The following is a 25,243-nucleotide window of genomic DNA, read 5'->3' on the forward strand; positions in this document are numbered from 1 at the left end:
GGCAGTCAAGGGCATAATCCCTATTATGTATGATCGCCTTTCTTTGGCCGATGTTCCCGTCGGCAGAGTCTAGTAAGAGAAATCTACCCATACTGGAATTTCTTCCCATCAGTGGATGTATCTCCCCGTCGGCTGGAGGTGCATGATGAGTGCTTTCCTTAAGATGTTTTGTTCTGACTCCCGCCACAGGTTCCTAATGTGAGAGGGCAGACAAGACCATGGAGGTGCTTCAGTGTGATGGCTGTGATTTCAGAGCCCCGTCTTACGAAGATCTCAAGGCGCACATTCAGGATGTCCACACGGCATTTCTGCAGCCAACTGACGTGGCCGAGGACAATGGTGATGAGCCACGATCCGGGTCCATGAACGCCAGCAATCAGACAGAGGTGGAGTTTTCATCTATAAAGGACGAATTTGCGATTGCGGAGGATTTATCAGGTAAATCTATGTGAAGCTCAGCGTATCTGGTATATTCTCATTTGCCTTTGTTTCTTTTTAGCCTGTAGCCGTGGTTCTTCATTACATGTGGCTTTTGCAGAGTTTCTTGCTCTTTGGGAACCATTTTTGTGCTTTAGGCATCACGTTTCTCTCAGGTATTGATACCTAGGTTTATTGTCTTTTTGGCTTTCTCATGTCTCCTAGTTTCCTTTTAATTTTGAGAACAGGTAGTAGGGTGGAAAGTTCTAGAATAAATATTTTGTAGGTTGTGAACTTGCATTTTTATAGCCACGCAGCTCACATATGGAGATGAAGAGAGTGTTGTACCTAAAGCTGTATGTTGCATCTTCATCCGTGAGAAGGTACAATATATGTGCATTCATAATGCTCCGTGGGTACTCTTTAGGGCCCCATCTTGAGACTCAGGCCTTTTGAATGTGATGTTTATTAATGAAGAATAATTGAAATGATGCTGATTTGCATGATTGAATTTCTTAATTTTCTTTTGCTTTGTTTTTCTCTTCTCACTCTCCTTTTGTTTACTCTTTAGGTCAAAATGCAGCTGCATTGGGGACGGGAAGTTACTATGGCCACAGTGCAGGATATTACGGTCAGCATATTGCCGCTAATCCCAAACCAATGAACAAGTTTTTTCAATGCAAGTTCTGCGTACGCTACTTCAGGTCAAAAAACCTCCTCATAGAACACACTAGGAAGGTCCATGGAGCTCAAGCTGAAGGGAGTTCAGCAGGACCCCCTGTCCCAGGATCCTTAAATTATAACATCATGATGCACGAGGGATTTGGAAAGGTCTTCTCTTGCCAGTTTTGCACATACAAGTCACCAAGGAGGGCAAGGATAATGAAGCACCAGAAGATGTATCACAAAAACAACTTGAAGGAGACCAGCACTGCCCCTCCCGCTCCCGCTCCGATGCCAGACCCCATGGTTCCGCCCGTGTCCCTGCAGGACCCCTGCAAGGAGCTGCCAGCAGAGGTCGTGGAGCGCAGCATCTTAGAATCCATGGTCAAGCCTTTGACCAAGTCTCGAGGCAACTTCTGTTGTGAGTGGTGCAGCTACCAGACCCCCCGCCGAGAACGCTGGTGCGACCACATGATGAAGAAACACCGCAGCATGGTCAAGATCCTCTCCAGTCTCAGACAGCAGCAAGAAGGGACCAGTGTACCGGATGTGCAGAAGAGTGCCCCCAGCCCCACTTCCAACTCCACCTATCTGTCCATGAATGCTGCAAGCCGGGAGATACCCAATACTACCGTCTCCAGCTACAGGGGCTCCATCAGCAACTCCATCATGAGACCCAATTCTTCTTCCGCTTCCAAGTTTTCGCCCATGTCTTACCCTCAGATGAAGCCGAAGTCACCTCACAATTCTGGCCTCGTTAGCTTGGCAGAGAGATCCCGTTACGGAATGACTGACATGACCAATTCCTCTGCTGACCTGGAAACTAACAGCATGCTCAATGACTCTAGTTCTGAGGAAGAGTTAAACGAAATAGACAGTGAGAATGGTCTAAACGCTATGGATCACCAGACGTCAGCCATGGCTGCAGAACAGCTGATGGGCTCCGATGGCAACAAACTCTTGGAGACCAAGGGGATTCCGTTTAGAAGATTCATGAATAGGTTCCAGTGCCCCTTCTGCCCTTTCCTCACCATGCATCGGCGAAGTATCTCCCGCCACATAGAAAACATCCACCTGTCTGGAAAGACAGCCGTCTACAAATGTGACGAATGTCCGTTTACTTGCAAGAGCTCCTTGAAACTTGGGGCTCACAAACAGTGTCACACGGGTACCACGTCAGACTGGGATGCCGTGAATTCCCAGAGTGAAGGCATTTCTTCCTCGCTGAACGAAGGCGTGGTGTCCTACGAGAGCCCCAGCATCAACGGCAGGAAGACAGGAGTCTTGTTGGATCCCTTGCAGCAGCCACCGCCACCACCACCGCCGCCGCCGCCACCACCACCGTCACAGCCACAGCCACCGCAGCAGCCACAGCCACCGCAGCTGCAGCTGCCGCATCCGGTGCCGCCGCAGCCGCAGCCGCCACCCACGCAGCCGCCACCGCCACCCACACAAGCGCCACCCCTGCACCCTTACAAGTGCACCATGTGCAGCTACTCCACCACGACTCTGAAAGGGCTACGCGTCCATCAGCAGCATAAACACTCGTTCTGTGACAACCTGCCAAAATTCGAGGGGCAGCCCTCAAGCCTCCCGTTGGAAAATGAGACAGACAGCCACCCCTCTTCCAGCAACACTGTGAAGAAAAGTCAGACCTCAATTCTTGGGTTGTCCTCCAAGAACAATTTTGTAGCTAAGGCCTCTAGGAAGCTTGCTAATGACTTTCCCCTCGATCTGTCGCCCGTGAAGAAGAGAACCAGGATTGACGAGATAGCAAGCAACCTGCAGAGCAAAATCAACCAAACCAAACAGCAGGAAGACGCGGTGATCAATGTGGAGGATGACGAGGAGGAAGAGGAAGACAACGAAGTGGAGATAGAGGTTGAGTTGGACAGGGAAGAAGAGCCGACAGAACCAATCATGGAGGTGCCCACCTCCTTTTCAGCCCAGCAGATTTGGGCGAGAGATGCCAGTGAGCCCCAGAAGGAATCCAACTTCAGAAGTGTCACCCACGATTACAACGCCACCAACGGGGCCGAGATTGAGCTCACCCTTTCTGAAGACGAAGAGGATTATTACGGCTCCTCCACAAACATGAAAGATCACCAAGTTTCCAATACCGCTCTGCTGAATACCCAGACTCCTATCTATGGAACTGAGCACAGTAACGAAAATACGGACTTTGGTGACTCTGGAAGGCTTTACTATTGCAAACACTGTGACTTTAACAACAAGTCTGCCCGGAGTGTTAGCACCCACTACCAGCGAATGCACCCGTACATTAAATTCAGCTTTAGGTACATCTTGGACCCCAATGATCACAGCGCGGTGTACAGGTGCCTGGAATGCTACATTGATTACACCAACTTCGAAGATCTCCAGCAGCATTACGGCGAACACCACCCAGAAGCCATGAATGTGCTCAACTTTGACCATTCGGACCTGATCTACCGGTGTCGGTTTTGCTCATACACGAGCCCGAATGTTAGAAGCCTGATGCCACATTACCAAAGAATGCATCCCACCGTTAAGATCAACAACGCGATGATATTTTCAAGCTACGTCGTGGAGCAGCAGGAAGGGTTGAATACTGAATCCCAGACCCTGAGGGAGATTCTGAATTCGGCTCCCAAGAACATGGCGACGTCCACGCCCGTGGCTCGTGGTGGCGGCATGCCAGCGACCTTTAATAAAAACACTCCTTCAAAGACCTTTACTCCTGAATGTGAAAATCAGAAGGACCCTTCAGTCAACACCGTTGTCGTTTACGATTGTGACGTTTGCTCATTTGCAAGCCCCAACATGCATTCTGTCTTGGTTCATTACCAGAAGAAACACCCTGAAGAAAAGGCCTCCTACTTTAGGATCCAGAAAACCATGCGAATGGTGTCTGTGGACAGGGGCTCTGCCCTTTCTCAGTTATCATTTGAGGTGGGTGCTCCAATGTCTCCCAAAATGTCCAACATGGGTTCCCCACCCCCCCCACAACCCCCGCCACCAGACCTCAGTACTGAGCTTTACTACTGCAAACACTGCTCCTACAGCAATCGGTCAGTTGTGGGAGTGCTTGTCCACTACCAGAAGAGACACCCAGAGATAAAGGTCACTGCCAAATATATCAGACAGGCTCCTCCCACAGCTGCAATGATGAGAGGGGCCGAAGGGCCCCAAGGCTCCCCCCGGCCACCCGCCCCCATGCCACAGCTGAACCGAAGCAGCTCTGAGAGAGACGGCCCCCCCGTGGAGAACGAGATGTTCTTTTGCCAGCACTGTGATTACGGGAACCGGACGGTCAAAGGTGTCCTCATCCACTACCAGAAGAAGCACCGGGACTTCAAGGCTAACGCGGACGTGATCCGGCAGCACACGGCCACCATCCGGAGCCTCTGTGACCGCAACCAGAAGAAGCCTGCCAGCTGTGTGCTCATCCCCCCGCCGAACGTGGAGCGGGACAAAACTAAACTGCGAGCGCTCAAATGTAGGCAGTGCTCGTATACCTCCCCCTACTTCTATGCACTGAGGAAGCATATCAAGAAAGACCACCCCGCCCTGAAGGCCACGGTCACGTCCATCATGCGATGGGCGTTTCTGGATGGCTTGATAGAAGCTGGCTACCACTGCGAGTGGTGCATCTATTCCCACATGGAGCCCAGCGGTTTGCTCCTGCATTACCAAAGGAGGCATCCCGAGCATTACGTCGATTACACTTACATGGCCACCAAACTCTGGGCAGGGCCCGACCCGTCCCCTCCCTCTCTCACGATGCCAGCCGAAGCCAAAACCTACCGATGCAGGGACTGTGTTTTTGAAGCCGTCTCCATCTGGGACATCACCAATCACTACCAAGCATTCCACCCCTGGGCCATGAATGGCGATGAGTCAGTGCTGCTGGATATCATCAAAGAGAAAGATGCCATCGAGAAGCCCCTTCTTCCATCCGAAGAGCTGGCAGGCCCTCTGAATTGTGAAAACAGCATGCCCACCCAGCTCCCGGAGCAGGAAGGCGAATGCCCAGAGGACGCAAGACTTTCCCCCGAGAAGAGCATGCAGCTGGCGTCAGCCAACCCCGCCATCTCCTCCACCCCGTACCAGTGTACCGTGTGCCAGTCTGAGTACAACAACTTGCACGGGCTTCTCACCCATTACGGGAAGAAGCACCCCGGCATGAAGGTGAAGGCCGCTGACTTTGCCCAGGACATCGACATCAACCCGGGGGCCGTCTACAAATGCAGGCATTGCCCGTACATCAACACCCGCATCCACGGCGTCCTGACCCACTACCAGAAGCGACACCCGTCCATCAAGGTGACCGCCGAGGACTTTGTGCACGACGTGGAGCAGTCGGCTGACATATCCCAGAACGACGTGGAGGAGACCAGCAGGATCTTCAAGCAAGGCTACGGTGCCTACCGGTGCAAGCTGTGTCCGTACACGCACGGCACTTTGGAGAAACTCAAAATCCACTACGAGAAGTACCACAATCAGCCCGAATTTGATGTCTTTTCCCAGTCGCCCCCGAAGCTGCCTGTCCCCCTCGAGCCCGAGATGACCACTGAAGTGAGCCCCTCCCAAGTCTCCATCACCGAGGAAGAGGTGGGAGAGGAGCCCGTGTCCACGTCTCACTTCTCTACCTCGCACCTGGTCTCCCACACTGTGTTCCGGTGCCAGCTCTGCAAGTACTTCTGCTCCACGAGGAAGGGGATTGCCAGGCACTACCGTATCAAGCACAACAACGTCCGCGCCCAGCCCGAGGGCAAGAACAACCTCTTCAAGTGTGCCCTGTGTGCCTACACCAACCCCATCCGCAAAGGACTGGCGGCCCACTACCAGAAGCGCCACGACATCGATGCGTATTACACGCACTGCCTGGCGGCCTCCAGGACCATCAGCGACAAGCCCAACAAGGTGATCATCCCGTCCCCGCCCAAGGACGACTCCCCTCAGCTGAGCGAGGAGCTCCGGAGGGCGGTGGAGAAGAAGAAGTGTTCCCTGTGCGCCTTCCAGTCGTTCAGCAAGAAGGGCATCGTGTCCCACTACATGAAGCGCCACCCGGGGGTGTTCCCGAAGAAGCAGCACGCCAGCAAGTTGGGGGGCTACTTCACCGCCGTCTACGCGGACGAGCACGAGAAGCCCCCGCTCATGGAAGAGGAGGAGAGAAGCGGCAGCTTTGAGAAAGCCGAGGTGGAAGGCGAAGCCCAGGAAATCGAGTGGCTCCCGTTCCGCTGCATCAAGTGCTTCAAGCTGTCCTTCAGCACGGCGGAGCTGCTGTGCATGCATTACACTGACCACCACAGTCGGGACCTCAAGAGGGACTTCGTAATTCTGGGCAACGGCCCCCGCTTGCAGAACTCAGCCTACCAGTGTAAGCACTGTGATAGCAAACTGCAAAGCACAGCCGAGCTGACCTCACACTTGAGCATTCACAATGAGGAATTCCAGAAGCGTGCCAAACGTCAGGAGAGGAGGAAACAGCTTTTGAGCAAGCAGAAATATGCAGATGGTGCTTTTGCAGATTTCAAACAAGAGAGGGTAAGGATATGTTTTGATTTCCCTTCCCCCAGGAGGCCTCTCATCACTGGTGCCCACATGCACTTCTTCGTTGCCAGCCAAACTGCTGCAGGCTTCCTAGTGACTTAGCTTGCCAGAGAGCTCAATAAGTCAATTAAACGTTTCGAGCTTGACTATCCCCCGTTCCGTGCTCACCCCTCTCCACGGTCCTGTTCCCCTCCCTCCCTCCCTTTGACTCCTTCCGTGGCTCCCCGTGGGGTGGTGTCTGTGTGTCCTTCTGCCAAGTAGCCTTATCTGAAGCCTGGTTTTACGACGATGCTCGCCCTCTCCTAAGGCAGTGTGGGCTGTCTCTGGGTATCATTAGCACTTCTCAGCCGTGTCTTGGTCTTCAGTGTTTGCTACATGAACCTAACGTCTCCAGGAGTAGATTTTTTTTTTTTTAAATCAAGAAGTTCATTAATGGTGCAGCTATGCAACGTTTCACCTGCGTAGTTGAAACTGGTTTGAAAACCAGGTAACGTAGTGGCAGTGACGATGAGCTTCTGCACAGGAATCTTCTCTACTCACAAGCCGTTAACATTTTTGGGTTCCAGAGACTTTGCATAGTAGGCAGTGTGCCACGACTCTGATGAATTCGTTATATAAAAATACTCGCCTATATCTCCCTTGGTTTTTAACCTGCTAATCTGCTTTAAAGTAAAATATGCTAGTAAACTGCAAGAATAAATTCCAGCAACTGAGGGAGGGCTCGGAGTACTGATGGCTACCACTGTATTTTACCAGCCTTTTGGTCACTTAGAAGAGGTGCCAAAGACCAAGGAGAGGAAAGTGGTGGGCTACAAGTGTAAATTCTGTGTGGAAGTGCACCCGACGCTCCGAGCCATCTGCAATCACCTCCGGAAGCACGTCCAGTATGGCAATGTCCCAGCTGTGTCAGCCACTGTGAAGGTGAGAACGGGAAGGTCTGGATGAGCGTTCTGGTGTGTGAGCGGTTCGAGTTACTGATTAACCCCGTTGCTTAAAGCAGCTCAGGAAAGAGCATCTCCGTATGAGGGCATTCCTGAGTTATGCTTGGATTGGTTTGGCTTGTTTTGATTTCTTTGCAGGTTGGACCTTCTTCATCTTTCTGTTCAGGGAAAGGTCGAGTTTCGATCTGGTTTCCTTCCACGCGGATAGTTTGGTGGCAACCGAAGTTCCAGGATTCTCGGTCTAGGAGGCTTCGGGTCGTCCTTCTATTCTGCGTTTAGTTGCCATTAGGTCTTCGCTCTTCCGAGTTGCCCGAGCTCTTGAGAGGAATCAAGTGGGTTCTGTTCCCATCGTCTTCTGCTTCTCCCACTGCCTGACTTCTTGCTGTTCTCATCTGGTTGAGGATGCAGAGAGCCCGGGAGAATCTGTCTTTGACTTCTTATCCTGGGTCCTCTGGGGAGTGCAAGAGACATTAACTTTAAAACCAAAAACCTTTGCGCCACAATTAACCCTTAGCCTTTGACCTGGTTTGTCTCCTCCATCCTCTCTCCCCGTAGGATGCTAATAAGTGCCTTCCCCCACCCCCAACCTCCGTTAGGCCACCTGTTTTGAACATCCTGATCCTAATAGTAGCCACTGTTTCAGTAACCCAGCTGCCAACCCTGTCTTCCAGGATATTGCTAAGCACCTATCATTTATGAACACAGAAGTCATTTCAGGGTTCTGGCCTTTCTCTCTGGATACATGCATATATTTTTGTCATCTGCCCTTCTTGATCTTGCATCCTGTTTTGCCAATTTAGCATGAAGGTAAAGCCTCTATTTTTCTTCATTGAAGACTGGAGCCTTCTGTCTTTCGGCAGAACAGTGACAGCCCAGGGACAGCAGCAGTCAGCTCCGTCCACACACCCCTGGCAGTGTGTCCCAGGCTCGTTTCCTGGGACCCCGTAAGAGAGACAGAGTGTCTCATCCTGTGTGATCAGTAATCCAAGGAGCAGCCTCAGAAAATGGGTGACTTAAAACCAGGCTGCTCCTTCATTTTTTGAATCGGTTATGCAGCAACCTCCAGTCAAGGGGTGCAGTCACTGTTTGTGGGGTGGGGACAGAGAGAAGGGTCCTTTGCTTTGCATCCTTTCCAGATGCATCTGAGACCCCAGGCTCCCAGATGGCCACACTACTCTGCTCTTTTCTCTTTCTTCCTTTCTCTCTTTCCTTTGAGCTATAACCCTGACCCAACTTTATGCCAGTTTAGATGGGATTGCAATTTGAATTTTCTTTTCAAGATAGGGGGAGAAGTGAGTGAACTGTCTTCAGAGTGGGAGAGCCCCTCCCTCACAAAATCCCAGGCGGTAGCAACCTGTGTCCAGATGCGATGCCTTCAGATCACCACCACTGCATGAAGAATGGCAGGCGGGCTTGCCCTCCCTCTAGGGGGAGCCAGAGAGGCAGGGGAGGAAGCCTTGACAGGAGATGCTGATGAGTCTGGGAGAATGAAGGGAGAAGAGGAAAGCTGGGGGCAATGGCGATGGATATTTATTTTGTTGGTGGGGCATGTGTGTGTGTGTGGTTCTCTTAGCAGGAGGCTGAAGACCCTGCCCACTTGTTCCTGGATGGATTGGAAGCAGCCAAAGATGCCAGTGGCGCCCTGGTTGGCCGGGTGGATAGTGAACACTGCTTGCTTGATGGAATGTTGGAGGATGAAACCCGGCCGGGGGGATACCATTGCAGGCAATGTGACAGAGTCCTGATGTCCATGCAGGGGCTGCGTTCTCATGAGAGGAGCCACCTGGCCCTGGCCATGTTTACCCGCGAGGACAAGTACAGCTGCCAGTATTGCTCCTTTGTTTCTGCTTTCAGGCACAAGTAAGTGCTACTGGGTGGTCACTGGTGGCTACTGGGAGAAGGTGTCATAGTGGAAGGCAAAAGCTAAGCTAGAGTGGGAGAAGTTGAGATGAGTAAGAAGGCCCCACTCATGGTTCACACCTGCTGCTGTGTCACCTGGAGCCTCATCTGTAAAATGGAGCTAAGAACAGGAGATTAATTGGATGGCATTAAATTTCACAAATACAGGCATTCTAAAGATGAGCATTGGAGGAATGGCTATGAATTACCCAAGAGAAGACAGGGACACAGGGAGGAGATGAGTTTACTGATGCGTTTGTCAAACCTTCAGCCGAAGTCTGTTTCTCCTTTAAGGAAATGGTAAAGTTCCCTTTGGAAAACTGAGCTCTTAAAGAGGTCAAATTAGCACTATTAACCCGTGTCACCAAAGCATCATTGGTTGTGATTTTTCAAAAGACCTTGAACAGGAAAGAAGTTTATGGTTGCCAAAGAGTTGCTTGAAATACAAGGAGGCTGAGGAGAGGGACCTTCCCATCACTCATCACAGCTTTAAAAGTATAAGTCTGGGGTAGGCATGCAAAGCTTTTTGGGGTGATGGGAGGAGGGATAGTTCTGAGAACAACTTTCTGTTGCCTTTCCCTTTCAACTGTATAAAAGACAGAGATGAATATTCAATAATGCATTCTGACAGGCTTGGATGAGGGTGACTGATTAGAAGACTGACATGTTTATTTTTATGATGATCGAAAATAAATGATGGGCTGTTTGCTTCTTTAAAAAGGTAAAGCTCTAGTTAGTGGTTGTTGAAAAGCAGCAGGAGCCATGTCTGTACAGAGATTAGGATGGGCTGTAAACTTTTTCTTATGATACAGAGCCGGATATCTAATCTTTGTCATCAGATCCATACGTTGGCCTGAAACTTGCGGAGTGCTCTTCAATTCATTAAGTATTTATTGAACAGCACCTGTCACATGGTCTGACACACAGCAGAGCCTCCCTGAATAACTGTGAACAAATGAATACACCCTGTGCCAGGCACTGTGCTCTGGGAGAAGATGACTAGGACATGGTCTGTAATCTATGGGGATTTAGGGTCTAGGGTTGGTTTATAAAGCAACCATACAAGTGCCTCAGCAAAGTAAGGCACGTCTTTAAAAAAGACAATAAAATACTATCAAGTTTCAACAAGGGGAAATGTTGTATCTACTTTGGAAGAGTCGGGAAGGTTTTAGGAAGTAAAGACCATTTGAGTCAAGTCTTAAAGTAGGAAGATAAGACTTGGGTGGTTTGGAAAAGTCATGCACTATGGAGGAAAAAGCTGAGGGGGGAAAGGCAAGGCCTGTTGGAGGCCCAGCTGGTGGTTCACTCTGACTAACCCTTAAGTTACATGTAAAGGAGTAGTGGAAGATAAAGTCTAAATACTTGAGTGGAGACCATGTTTGTTGGAGTTTTTAGGTGCCAAGAAATAGTATTTTCTAATTTAAATTACTGGGAAAAAGGAAGAGTCTGGAATTAGTTAAGTAATTATAATTGCTACAATTTATTGCATCTCACTATATATTAGGCACTGTACTAAGGTGCCTTCAAGTATTATGTCCTTTCATTCTGAAAACAGCCCTATAAGGTATGGTTCCATTATTGACTCCATTGTCTGAATAAGAAAAGTGAGGCCTAGAGAGGTTGAATAACTTACCCCAGGTCACACAGCTTATAAATAATAGCTGGGATTTTATCCCAGGCAGTCTGACTCCATAGCTTGTGCTCTGGAGTTAAAAAAAAAAGATTGAGGAGACCAGTTAAGAAGCAAGTAAGAGTAGCTGATCCAAGAAGTTAGGGAATGGTTGAGGGAATGGGTCTGCATGACTTGGAAAAATCGACTTAATGATGGGATGAGGGACAAAGCAAAGTACAAAGGGCATCGAGGTTTTCAGTCTGGTTGGCTCAAAGAATGGTAGTGCCATTTATAGAAGCAAGGAAATGAAGAAGAGAATTTGCTTTGTAGATAAAACAGATGGGTTTGTTTAGGACATGGTACGTGTAGACAGCTAAAGGACATGCAGGGGGGAGATGTCCAGAGGCAACTGAAAATGTTGCTTTGGAGCTCAGGGGAGCATTATGTGTTTAAATGGTAAGCAGTACCATTCCCATGTGAGTCATATAGAATGGAATTCAGTTCTTTGGAGTACTACATACAAATTAGAACTTCTTCCCACACCTTGTAGGGTAGATTTATTATTTTTTTAGACTAGTAATTATTATGAAGTACTAGAGGTTCATTGTAATTAAATAACTTCCCTTATAAGTTGCTTCTGGCGGACTGATGTACAGCGAACATGATTGTGTTTATCGGAAGGGATGGCCAGCCTTTTGAGGACATGAGTCCTTGAAGCACGCTTGCACCATGCCCGCATATTAACATAGATGCTGAGAACAAGACAGCACATTGCAAGATGGTCAGCCACTCTGGAACCTCCCTTCCTTACTCTAGTGCTCACCATAAAAGCAGAGTGAAAATCTAAAAAGAAGTCAGCCCTTTTCAAATGCTAAGTTTCACTAATTCCCATTCTCTTTTTGAGTAAGTTAGAAGACACATTGATAGGCGCTCACACTGGCTTGGCAGAAAACTTGAATTCATCCATCTTGTCGTGCCTTCTCTTTTTGGATCCATTCTGCCAATTATCAGTGCTCTGAGAAGCAAAATAAAGGTGTCTCCCATGACCTGTTACCATTGCCATATCTTTCAGTCCAAAAAGATGTCTTGATTTCTTCCATTAGCTTCCCTTTCTCCTAGAGTAAGTACAACTCTTGCCAATGAAATAATCTGGTAAGTGCCATTATTGGAAAGTAAACAGAAGGGCTTTGAACATCTTAGAAATGGGATTCCTGGAAAAGGGCAATGAGAAAAATGTATGAAATTTTTAATCTTGGCATTTTCTTTTTTTCCTTCTGCATCAAGTTTGGATCGCCATATGCAAACCCACCACGGACACCATAAACCATTCCGATGCAAACTCTGCTCCTTCAAGTCCTCCTACAACAGCCGGCTGAAAACGCATATACTCAAAGCTCACGCTGGTGAGTTGGTGTTCCTGATGAACAAGCTCTTCAGCACTCTCTGAGTTTGGAATCTTACGGTCTTTCTTGAGTGAAGTTTTAAATCTCTTGCCCCACACTTGAGGAATGAGTTATTCTTGAGCTGGTTTCCTGTTCAGTTTTGTTTTTATCTGTGAAAAAAAAAAAAAATAAAGAACAAAGTATTAAAGAAAATCCCTTCAAGCCAAAATAATACGAAGCCCACGTCACCTACGACATGGTTGATTCATGCTACTCACAGGTTAGAATTAGACTGTTTTGTTTTTATAAAGAAATATCTAAATTACTTATCCTTTCATGTAGAGTTAGAGAGAATTATATCTGCTAGAGAGACTTCCCAAATAAAAATATCATCTTAAGGAAGAGATTAAGGTGAGATTTCTCAAGAGAGGCCCTTAGATACAGTTCTATACACCAGATAGAAAATTATTTTAATACTTTGGGTCATGAGTGTCCAGGAGCTGTGCTGGTTTCTCTATCACTTAGTTGTTCCATCTCATTGTTCATTAGAGAAAATTTGGAAATGAAAGAAGAAATATAGTCAGTCATCCATAATCTTATTATCTGAAGACCACTGTCGTTAACATTTGGTATATCATGAACGTTTCTTACCTACCAGGCTCTGCACGAAGCACGTTATATTCCTTGTCTGACTCTGTGCTCATGACAATCCTAAAGGGAAGGCCTTGTAGAACACTTGGTGACACTTTAAACACTGTTGTAAAAACTGCCTAGAATCTGGATCCTTCACTTTTGCCATCTCCCCATACCCTGTGCAAATGGGACCATGTCTATTCACTGTCTCCTGCATGTTGGGTACTGTTGAACTGACTTAACTTAGTAAAATCACTGAATCCTCCCAGCTGCCCCATCCTCCATAGAGGGCAAGGATAGGACAGGAAAATGAGCCATAGAGGCCTTTCTCTATCTTTTAGTATTTTTCTGTCTCCAGGAAACTTCTACTAAAGTCTATGGAGTAAGTGGCTTCAGAGCTCAAACCACTCTTTTCTAACTTGTGGATATGGTAAATTATTCAGCGGGGACACCATCCTGGTGAGTTCTTCCCACAGGCCTCAGCCTTGTCAAAAGCACTTTTACCGGTGAGAGCTGGGTAGATGATTTGGCCCGTGGGAAGGACTTTGAAAGAGCCTCAGAGACTGCCCACTGACTCCAGGGCACTAGATAAGTGTCTGTTCTTGGGGCTGACCAAGGATACCCACCTCGCTGGAGAAAAGAGAGCATCTTGTAAGAGAGATTGAGTACAATGTATAACTCCTCAGTTTTCCACTCACTTTGGAACCTCGGTCTCCGAGACATGGCTGTTAGCCATCGAGCGGGGCTTGGCTTGGAGAGAGCAATGCATTTTCTAAAAGACTCTTGACTCGTCTGTTCTAGGTGGATTCTTTTATTTTATTTGAAAGGGTCAAAAGTAGTGTGGACTAACCAAATCATCTGGATTTGAATTCGCTCTCAGGTTGTGTGACTCACGGCTACCCAGCAAGGTTCATGCAACCAAGCTGGCATTACAAAGTGAAAAATAGAATAAGGAGACCAGAAGTGTTATACATAGTATCATATATATTAGTAAACACCATTGTTCACTGGCCAGCATTATTGTCCAGTTACTAAAGAGGGAACAGCCTGTGTTCTTGTTTGGATCCTCTGACTTCTTTTAACTTCTGTTCTGCCTCGTGCTATGTAAATTCAAGGTTTTCTGTAGTTCTCTTCAAGACTTCCTTGGGAATGTAGGCTCCTAGGGTCAGTGGTGGTGAGAAGAAGGCCTAATTGCAGAACTGGGATGATGCGCTCACTTCACGTGTAAAACCATTTAGTAATTTTCATGGCGGCGGGGAAGGAGCAATCTCAGCTGGTTAAAATCAGAGGCAGAGATTTACCTTCCAGTTCTTCTTTCTCTTAATATTAATCTGTAGACCACCAGCTCTGTCTGTTCATTTTCAGTAGCCCACGACACTGTCATTACTGCAGATCCTGTTTCTTTTCTCTTCTTCCTTCTCTGATTTTTAAATTTTACCTTAAAAATAAATGTTTAAAAATACATGTTCATTAGAGAAAGTTTGGAAGTGAAAGAAGAAATGTAGCCAGACAACCATAATCTTACTATCTAAAGACCACTCTTGTTAACATTTGATATATTTCCAACCATTTTCTCTGTAATTATTTATTTATTTATTTTTTTGAGACAGAGTCTCGCTTTGTTGCCCAGGCTAGAGTGAGTGCCGTGGCGTCAGCCTAGCTCACAGCAACCTCAAACTCCTGGGCTCAAGCGATCCTACTGCCTCAGCCTCCCGAGTAGCTGGGACTACAGATATATGCCACTAAGCCCGGCTAATTTTTTCTGTATATATCAGTTGGCCAATTAATTTCTTTCTATTTATGGTAGAGACAGGATCGCGCTCTTGCTCAGGCTGGTTTCGAACTCCTGACCTCAAGCAATCCACCTGCCTCGGCCTCCCAGAGTACTAGGATTTTAGGCATGAACCACCTCGTCCGGCCCCTCTGTAATTATTTTTAACACTTGTAATTATCATGTAATCTAGAAAATATTTTGCCTTTCTACTTATTTTTATTTTCTTTGTTATTATAAACATTGAACAAAATTCAAGAATTGATTTTCATGGAATGATAGTTCATCAAGAAGATATGTCATATTTACTTAATTATTTTCTTTTTTAAAAATTATTATTATTATTTTTTCTTTTTTTCTTTTTTCCTTTTTATTTTATTTTATTTTATTTTATTTTATTTTATTTTATTTTATTTTATTTTATTTTTTTTTATGGCAGAAATGGCCTGGGCATGGAGAAATAAAGGTTAGAGTTTGGGAAAGGAAAGATAACACTGTGGTGGGATCATAAGGAGTATAGAAAAAAATGGCTGAGAGGGTTTTATGGGGTCCAACTGTAATATACCTTGACAACCAAACTGCAAAATATGAACCTTTTTAGTAGGTGAAACTGTAAGGTTTTTCGGCACAGGCAAAAAGAAAAGACAGGCTGGGTGCGGTGGCTTACACCTGTAATCCTAGCTCTCTGGGAGGCAGCGGTGGGTGGATTGCTCAAGGTCAGGAGTTCGAAACCAGCCTGAGCAAGAGCAAGACCCTGTCTCCACTATAAATAGAAATAAATTAATTGGCCAACAAATATGTATAGAAAAAATTAGCTGGGCATGGTGGCACATGCCTATAGTCCCAGCTACTTGGGAAGCTAAGGCAATAAGAATTGCTTGAGCCCAGGAGTTTGAGGTTGCTGTGAGCTAGGCTGACGCCATGGCACTCACCCTAGCCTGGGCCACAAAGTGAGACTCTTGTCTCAAAAAAAGAGAAAAAAGAAAAGACAGAGATAGAGAAAGAGTGGGGGCCAAACCCTGTGGCTTTATTATACACTCCTGGATGAGGTTCTGGGGTCCCAAGAGAGGGGGGCCCCAGATGTCGCCCAATTATTTTCTTATGGTTGGGAATTTAGGTCGTTTCATAGCTTTTTCAAGCCTAAATAGTGTATATTTCTAAGTAAAGCTTTCCATGTATTAAAGATTTTTCCTTAATAGAGATTCTCAGAAACGGGAAGACTGGGTTAGAAGCATGAGCGTTTCTAAATCTATTCTTATAAAAAGCAGAATTCATGTTTTCTGAATTAATCATACCACTATATATCTGTCCAACAACATAAGCATGCCTATTTCACACCATTACTTCTTAAATGTAATTAATTTAAAAGCTGACTTATGGCAAAAGGTAAATCACACTCTACCTCAGTTTTGGTCTTGGTGATCTGTGTTGAGTTCAGTGGCATAAAATTAATTAAAAGAAAAATACTTACTTTTACTTAGATGGGCTCTTTACTGAAGAATATTGGAGATACACACACTCATCCTCCCCCTGTTTACCTATACAACTCCTCCATTAGAGAAAATGACTTACTTTTAAATCATTTCTGCACTATTGACTACAGATAGAGAAATGGAGTTTTATACTGAGGTTGGTGAACTGGTCCAAAAAAATTTATATATATATATATATTATATACATTAATTATATGTGTTTTTATATATATAGGATATGTGGGATGAGGAGGTGTGTAATAGTTAGCAAAGAAATAGAGAGTGAGAATGGTACAGTAGAGTTTGCATTGAATGGCTTTGTGCTTGAGAAGCCACTGGTAGATCTTTGGCATAAGAATTAAGCACATTATTTTCTGTGGTTTACAAAAAGGCAACCTTGAATGAAACCTGACATGGTCAGTTGTAGTGTAGACAGAGAGGGATTGTGGAATCTTTCTGAAGGAGGGATCATAGGCAGTTGGGTTTCACTCCCTGTGGGGAATCAGCTTATAGCCTCACCCCCATCCTTAGAGCATGCAATGAGAAGGGGCCAGTCCGCTTGATTCTGGAGCCCGTGGAAGAGTTTCGATCCCAAAGGCGCATTGTGGTTGTGGGAGTGGGCAGGTACTTGGTCTGGGAGGCTTCATTCCTAGACCATGAAGCTTGAGAGGCCCTTCTCTAGCGTGAATCAACCGTGTTATTTTGTTCTCCACTCCCCTTCCCTTCTCCTCCCCTCTTTCCCCTGCCTGTCCCTTGTCACCGTCTTCCCCCAGGTGAACATGCCTACAAGTGTTCTTGGTGCTCATTTTCCACCATGACAATCAGCCAGTTGAAGGAACACTCCCTCAAGGTCCACGGAAAAGCCCTGACCCTGCCCAGGCCACGGATCGTCAGTCTCCTCTCCTCGCACGCCCACCATTCCTCCCAGAAAGCTACCCCAGCCGAAGACGTGGAAGACTCCAATGGTAAAAGTGGGCTCCGAGCCAGAGTTAACCACTCAGGGTCGAGGTGGGCTGGGATTCCTTGCCAATCATTCTCTTCAGAGGAAAATCTTAGGTGCAAACATGACGGGTCAAGTGAAGGAAGAAATGCGGAAAGGTTAAAACTGTAGAAATTGAAGAGGGAAGGGGGAAGGCCCTCATTGCTCATCTGCATGGCGCCGTGATGAAAATGGCGGTCAGATCTCGCGTGGGCCTTGTTTGTGGAAGAGCTTGTCCTGTGGGAGGGATGAGTGTTGCATCCTTCTTCTGTGGTTTCAATGAGGAAAGCGAATAGAGTACCAGGCAGATTTCTTTGTTTTTATTTATATCCTGCCTTATTCTAAAACATACACATATGTGCTTTGAAGTGTTTGGGGTGCCAGATATTTAAGTTAATGGCACAAAATTTAGAGTAGGAATGGACAGGGTGAGTGAGTGGGCAAGTGTGTCTTACTGGACCACATGATACATTAGGGATAGCATAGGGACTTTTTACAGCCAAAGGATGTTGAGGAAGTTTTAGTTGGGAAGAGAGTTTAACTGCCCAGTGGTGGAGCTTCAGAAGAAATACAGGAAGCCGTGGGGAGGGTCTGGTCACCACCAGTGTGACCAGAGAGCTGTAGGGGTGAGCAGGGTAGAGTCCAGTCTTGGGACCTGTAGGTATGGTGTGGTGAGCACGAGGATAGTGATCAGAACAAGAAGCAGACCTGTTTTGATTACTCAGCTTACCTGAGATGACTTGAGAATCAGAAGCTTACAATACAAGTGGAGGAAGTGTTTGGCTTCTTTGAGAGTTGGGGTGCTCTGTTCCAACCCCCTCTAAGGCTTGGATCTTTTTTGCAATAGCCAGTTAACTGCCTCTGGCTCGAATATTTCCCAGGCCAGGGAAGGGACTGTCTTCCAAGGTCTACTCTTAACATTCTTAGGAGGAGCTTTAAGTGGAACAAAAGCCTGGATTTGAATCTTACTTCTCTCTACGTGAGTCATGTTCCCCTGGGCAGTCTTGTCTTCCCATATCCATATGCAAAATTGGATAAAGATTTCTGCCTCACCCGATTATCTTGAGAGATTAATGAGAAAAGGTACACATGCAAAATGCCCATAGCATCTGACACATAGTAGGTATTGAATACATGGTCACTGTAATTCTATGCTTTTCATCCTTTGGTTACAATTCTGGGTTTTTGGACCATTTATAACAAGGACGAATTTTGGTTATTTTTAATGTAAGGGTTTGAAACAGGAGAATCTTCTGGTAACCTGAAGATCTGATGGCCCAACTTGTCAACAGGGTCTAATTCTCAGATTCTCAAAAGGGTAAATGAGTAATCTTGATTCCTGAGGTCTGTGCCGCAGACACCCGTAGGAAGAAATGAAAAGGTAAGTCCGGAGATGAAAAGGACTTTTGATTTGTAGAGCTTGGTGGCTTTCCTTCTGCAAATCATTAAACACCGTGTTAAACCCTATGCTCCTTGCTGGTCTGCCTGGCTTAAAAGACTTCTGTTAACAAAGAGGTTTGTTGTGGTGGCTACAACTTGTAAAGAAGTGAGCACACGATCTCCTCAACTTCTGTGTGGTAGTTTCAGATGTAAGAGGAAACCCGTGGTGTTTGTTTGTTTGTTTATTTGTTTTCTTCTAGGAACTTAGCGTCTCAAATCTAGGGGTTGGTGAGAGTTCCTGTGGAAAGGTAAAGAAAATGTCCCCTTTGCACCTTGAGATACCCTGTTCACCGGAAAAGATTGGTATATTGCAACAGGAGGGATGATCTAATTTGACCCAGATTGTAAGATCTTTATTTAACATGACTTTTAATGAATTGCTTTCATCTGAAATGAAAGCTACACCTGTGGAACTGTTTGGGGGAAGCTGATCCTTCCCAATGCCATTCCCTGCAAAGTCTTTTCCTGGGACATTTCTCTTAATGTCATTCCTTCTTCCTTTGCCTCTCTCCCTGGAAAGGTGGACCTCAAGTCGAAGGACAAGGGAATCCTATAGACCACCCACTGCATGGATCCTCTTCCTCTGCACAGGCTAAAAAGAGTTGGGTTCAGTCAACTCCTTAAGCCTGTGCTCTCTGCCAGGAGCTGTACTATGTGCGGAAGAATCCGACATGAATACAGTACTGCTCTGGCCCTCCAGCAACTTAAACTCAATTGTTTAGAGATATTATCAGCGCTCACATCTGAGCTAACCCCAACCCAAGACTGAGGCCTAACCTTATTGGGGAGTTATTTCAGTTTCTCAGAAACTGGACTCGGGGGACAGGCGAGTCACAGAAACATGACAAGATCATATCGAGTAGCTCTCTGCGTAACACAGATTGTCTTTGTTTAGCCACAGGAAAATAAGAAGCAATATATACAAGTGATTCTTTTTTTTCTTTCTTTAGAGAGAACATAATAATTGTCAAAGGTCTTCATGGTAATGATTTAGTGAGGCCTACACAAAACTCACTGGACCCGTGCTGTTTTGAATAGACATAAATAACCTGTATCAGTGGATCAGCAGTGATGAATTTGATGACAAAAATGTTGAGTATAAGGAGGGGTAAGCAGAAGGCCCTTCCCATGAACGAAAATTATGTGGAAAGAACACGTAATAGTTAGTTCATTCAGTAAGTATGTTGTTGAACCCTTCCTATAGGTCTTGCAGAGTTTTGCATGGCCCCGGATGACTGAGGAGGCCCAAAGTAGGAAGGCTATTTGCTTGGGAGTTGGATGGTGGATTCCTAGAAACGGCTAAGTCTGGAGGATGGAAAAACAGCTGTGGGGCTAGACAGTAGCCTGTAAATCATGGCTTGAATGGTGTTCGAAACACACATGTGAAGTCCAATTGCACATTTTAATAGGGAGAAGCTGTGGGGCTATTGGCTCTCTGTTCAGGTTTCCCACACTGCAGATGCCAGGACACTGTGAACACACGAACCAAAAATGCGTTGCAGGCCTTGAGGGGGAGTCCAGATCCATAAAACCAGGGAAATCACCAGTGCGTCTTTGGCTCGCCGATTCCCTAGTGGGGGATGTGAATAAAACCAGTTGACATGCTCACTGCTGTTTGCAGTGGTCAGATGCTTGCTGTCTTGAGAGTGAGCCAGCCTTCTCTGGCACAGGGAAATAGCCTGGAAAGGGAGGTTCTGCCTAAGCGGCTCTCCCGCCCAATCCAGAGGGAAACACTTTGAGGGAGGGAAGCCGAGAAAGCAAAAATGAGAAAGTGGAGGGGAGATTTCACCCCAGCTGCCTGGCCATGCACCTGTTCTGTGCTTCCACAGAGCTCTTGGGCTCTGAGCTGTCAGTCCTGACATGTTTCACCAGCACACGAATCCTCTATGTAGTCTTCACGATCGGTTGTTGGAAAGAAAAGCAACGGCTGTATGGTATTGGTTTTGTGTATAAGATAATGGGAAATGACATGTAATTGCTATTCTAAACAATGCATTAAGGGAAAACAATAAGGTTGTCAACAAAGGGAAGTGCTCTGCTGCGTTTGTGTTTACTGTGTTCCTTCTCCTGCCATATAAAATATAGGACTGGCTTTTATCAGGCTGTTTCCAAGTCTCTTGCTTTCAGTACAGAAAAATACACATACGTACAGAGCAATAAAATAACAAAGGAACCAGGACAGTGTAGTTTAGCTATGAGATTTGTTTAGGTCTGAGAAGCTACACGATGCATGGGCCATGGATATGTAATTTAAAATTCAACTGTATCTTTCATAAGGAGTCAAGCCAGTGGTGACATAACATCTTTTTTCTCCCCCCACCAATTTCCCCGGACGAATAGATTATTTGGTTTCTTCTATCTATCCAGTTATGCTGTGTGGAATTGCCTGCTTTAGGAAATAGCCACTGTGATGTATTTAAAACAAAAACAAAAATCAGACATTAAGACCAGCTGCAATATGAATAAGGTGAATAAGGGTATCATAGTTATTTTGCTGGTGCCCTAGTGAGCAAGCCAGAGAAAACACAAAGAATTCTCAGTTGTGATACACCTCCCTCTATAATATAGATACAGTCTGGGCCAGTAGGGAAGTCTTTGATATTAGGAAATAATAGAAAAATGTTATAAGGGACTTTGTGATTTTTCGTTTTCTTTTTTTTTTAGTGAAATGTTTTCTGTTATAACTCTCAGTTGGTTTTTCTATTCTAAACTCTAGAATAATATTTGGTAAACACTATTTTTATTGAGACATTTCTCATCGAGAAACCACGGGCATGTCTTAGTGTCTGTCATATCAAAGTCAAAGTCTTCTGCATTGCATTCAGAGTTGACCGTTTAATCGTGTTTTCTTCATTGCAGAGTGGCCTTGCCAGCAAATACTGATGTTTTCTACCATCTCTGTAATTGTCGACGCTGAGTGTCTAACTTCTGCATTTGCACTTCTGCCTCTTGCTATAAGCTTTACTGGGAGCTCAGCAGCCTTTCCTCCTGTCTGCTTCTCTCTATGACCCCATGACTTTGACTTCCTCTGATGGCTGATCTTCATTGGCCCCAACTCTACTCTGATTATGCTTCTGCCACTCATCTTAGTGCCACACTTCTTAGTTCTCTTGCCACACTTCTTAGTTCTCTGTTTGCACTTGTAGACATGCTATGGGTCCTGTCCCCTAATTATCCAATGGGAACAGTTAGGTAGGTATTTATTAAATTCCTATTGTTTTGACTGACCGATGATTTCTTGGAGGCATCAAAATTTTTAATTCTGTTAATGGTACTGAGTCCCCGAACATATGTGACTCCACAGAACCACGTTATACACGGATGAGTTTATTTCACTTCTATGTTAGAGGCAGGTTCAAAAGACAGACAATCTGAAGATGAAACCTTAGGAACTACTCTAACAGAAGCTTTAATACACAATTATTCTGCCAGGATGAAAAGATCTTTCTTGACAAAGAGCATTTTAAATGTGGTCATTGTTCCAAGCATAATGAGGCCTTCTGTAGAGGTGGGAAACTGAAGGTTGAGGCAGTTTGGAAGCCTTTTTGGCCCTCAAAAGGAGACAGACAGTATGGTGGAGCTGGAGGGATGGGACATTTCTAGTGTGATTACCTGGTAGTAGAGCCGCTTCTTGGAGCAAGTGCAGACAACCATTCACCCTGGAGTGGGCAGGCTTGTTCTCTGTGTCTCTGGCGAAAGGAATGCATAGTGTTTGGTTGCAGTTAAATCCAAATTCAGAGAAGCCATAGAGTGAAACTGACCAACAAAACTGATGGGTGGGTACAACTTTCTATTCTACTTGAAAACTTTTCCCACCAGGCATTTAACATAAAACAATATATTGGTTAGAAGAGACTCACTTTGTGAGACTTGTATTGGCCAATTTCTCTAAACATAAATCCAGGTTTGACAAACTTTAAAAAACATTTTTTTAATTGACACATAATTTTACATATTTATGGGGTGTGGCATGTTATTTTGGTACATGTATACAACATGTAATGTTCAAATCAGGGTAATTAGCAGAGCCCCTACCTCAAACATTTATCATTTCTTTGTGTTGGGAACATTAAAAATCTACTCGTCTAGCTATTTGAAAATATACAATAAATTGTTGCTTATTATGGTCACCCTACAGTGCTATAGAACACTAGAACTTATTCCTCCTATCAGGTGTAATTTTGTATGCTCTGACTAATCTCTGGTTAACCCCTCACCACCCCCACCCCACCACCCTTCCCAACCTCTAGTAACCACTATTCTACTCTCTACTTCTATGAGATCAGCTGTTTTAGCTTCTACATAGGAAATGAGAACATGCAGTTTTTGTCTTTGAGTGCCTGGCTTATTGGCAAATCTTTTTCTGTAAAAGGCCAGATAGAATATATTTTCAGCTTTATGGGTCACGCAGTCTCTGTCACAACTACTCAACTCTGCCTTTGAACAAATGGGCCAGGTGTGGTGGTTCATGCCTGTAATCCCAGTACTTTGGGAGGCCAAGGCAGGAGACCAGCCTGGGCAACAGAGTGAGACCCTGCCTCTGGAGGAAAAAGAAAAAAAAAAGTAAACAAATGGACATGAGTGAGTTCCAATAAAATTGTATGTACAAAAACAGAGGGGGGTTGGGTTTGGCCTATGGATGATACTTCACTGATCCATGCCATAGATGATTGTGGGGAAAAATTATAGCAATACCCATGAGATTAATTCAGGCTTTAATAAATATCATTCGAAACCTTTATATTCAACATATGGAATATTTCTAGATGTCACGTACAGTGTAACTTGACCTAAATATATTCTTTGATTCATGTATGAAATATAAGGTATTAGATAAAGCTTTAGAAATAGTGGTGCATGAATTACATTTAAGCTTAAAAAGAAAATCTTCTCTAAGAATCGTGTTGAGTGTAGCTCCAAACTATCAACTCATTTAACCTTGGCTGCAGCAATACTTGACACTTAAAAATTAAGATCTGAGATGCCTGCTTTTCGAGGAGAAGCTTTTCAGATCTCTAAATAGGTCAGACATAAAATTCAACCTTTAAGAGGATCCAATTAGTTGCTAGGGCATCAGACCTTCCACACAGGTTCCAATTGCAATCAGATTTCTCTTGGGGTGAAAGAAAAAAAGAGGTGGTTTCTTTAAAAATGACAATAATGAAATGGGGACTCTCGAGTGAATAATTAATTGTAAAGTACAAAGATTTGCATCGTTTATAGCACATGGGATGTGAGGCATAATTTTAATGGCTTGACTATAATTTTTAATAGCTTCTGCTGGTCTCAAAATTATCTGACCAGACACTACTAACCTTCCCTTTTTGACATCAGAATTTCTACATTAAAATGTGATCTAGGGTTTATTTTAATACTCATTATAAAGAATGATATTTCTACTGCAAAGCCTTAGAGGAGCTGCAACTCCAGAGGAGCAAAGCGACATTGAAGACCCTGGATCTTCTATTACACACCAGGAAATCTACAGGGGTTAAACTATTAGGACTTTGCCTCAGTGGAAAAGAGGAACCCTCCGAAATTATCACCACCCTGAACTCGGAGATCATGTGATAGATACTTCCCAAGAAACCCACCTGCCTGGGATTTCTGTGACTTTTTGAATTAGTCACAGTTTTGTGTGCCAAGGATTAAAACATTTCAGTCGTAGGCTCCCCATGCCCTGGGAATATAGTCAACTCACCCATCTCCCTCTTCCCATGCCAACAAAAACATTTGTTCTTCAGAAACATAACCATATACTAACACACTTATTCAGAGTTAGTTCCCAGCAACACTAGCGTTTGCTTCATAATGCCACATCTGACTTTTGTATCTCTTGGTGAACTGCTTGGAGATTACCTTAAGTCTTCCAGAACCTCAGTTGGGGGAAATGTCCAAAAGAGAAGAAACCTACTTTATTCTTTGGCAGAAAATACATTCACTCATTAGCTGAATCATCTAAAACAACTAATTTAGGTTCTTTTTTAACAAGCAGAATTTTCCCTTGTCTTTCCATTGCTCACCTTGAAATTTCTTTCCCTGGAGCTGAAGCTGGATATTTTAGCCCAATTTTATTAGAGACAAAAATTCCTCAAACTATCTTGAGACTTCTTATGACTCACAGGGCCTCTCCGCTCTTTCTGTTCTGCATGAGGGGATTTTGCACAGGCAGAAGGAAGGGTGGTGGAGTTGGGAGAAGTAACATGAGTGAGCCACGATTCAGAGGTGGAAATTCTGGGATGGGATAGCCTTGCTAGAGCAAAGAGTATGTCCTGGGAAAAATGGGTATGTGAAAAAGAATTTATTTTTAACATGCAGAGAAGAAAAAAAGATGCCAGAAATAACTTTTTAGAAACAATTATTATTTGGGTTTTAAAAAATAAATTATATGAGTTTTGATGGTTTGGCTCAGGAAAGCTCATCCAAATGATGTATGTATGTTTTTGTTAACTCATTCATAATCCTAAGTAATACCCAGCAGAAAAATCCCAGTGGTGGT

At 45.1% G+C, this 25,243-nt stretch overlaps 1 protein-coding gene across 5 annotated transcripts in view; it reads left to right on the plus strand.

The window, feature by feature from the left end:
* Nucleotides 1-25,243, plus strand: part of ZNF462 (zinc finger protein 462) — a 138,829-nt gene that overhangs the window by 52,278 nt on the left and 61,308 nt on the right. For 4 of the 5 annotated variants that reach the window (XM_012736784.3, XM_012736786.3, XM_012736783.3 and 1 more), the window contains exons 2-7: nucleotides 190-438; nucleotides 989-6,609; nucleotides 7,372-7,536; nucleotides 9,313-9,416; nucleotides 12,352-12,470; nucleotides 17,099-17,290. In XM_012736784.3, coding sequence (XP_012592238.1) covers nucleotides 219-438; nucleotides 989-6,609; nucleotides 7,372-7,536; nucleotides 9,313-9,416; nucleotides 12,352-12,470; nucleotides 17,099-17,290 — 6,421 coding nt within the window. In that variant the 5' untranslated portion in view covers nucleotides 190-218. The remainder of the gene's footprint in view (nucleotides 1-189; nucleotides 439-988; nucleotides 6,610-7,371; nucleotides 7,537-9,312; nucleotides 9,417-12,351; nucleotides 12,471-17,098; nucleotides 17,291-25,243) is intronic. The other variant, XM_076008899.1, reaches the window with a different exon arrangement.

This window comes from Microcebus murinus, chromosome 12, assembly GCF_040939455.1.
Source record: "Microcebus murinus isolate Inina chromosome 12, M.murinus_Inina_mat1.0, whole genome shotgun sequence".
Classification (NCBI taxonomy): Eukaryota; Metazoa; Chordata; class Mammalia; order Primates; family Cheirogaleidae; genus Microcebus; species Microcebus murinus.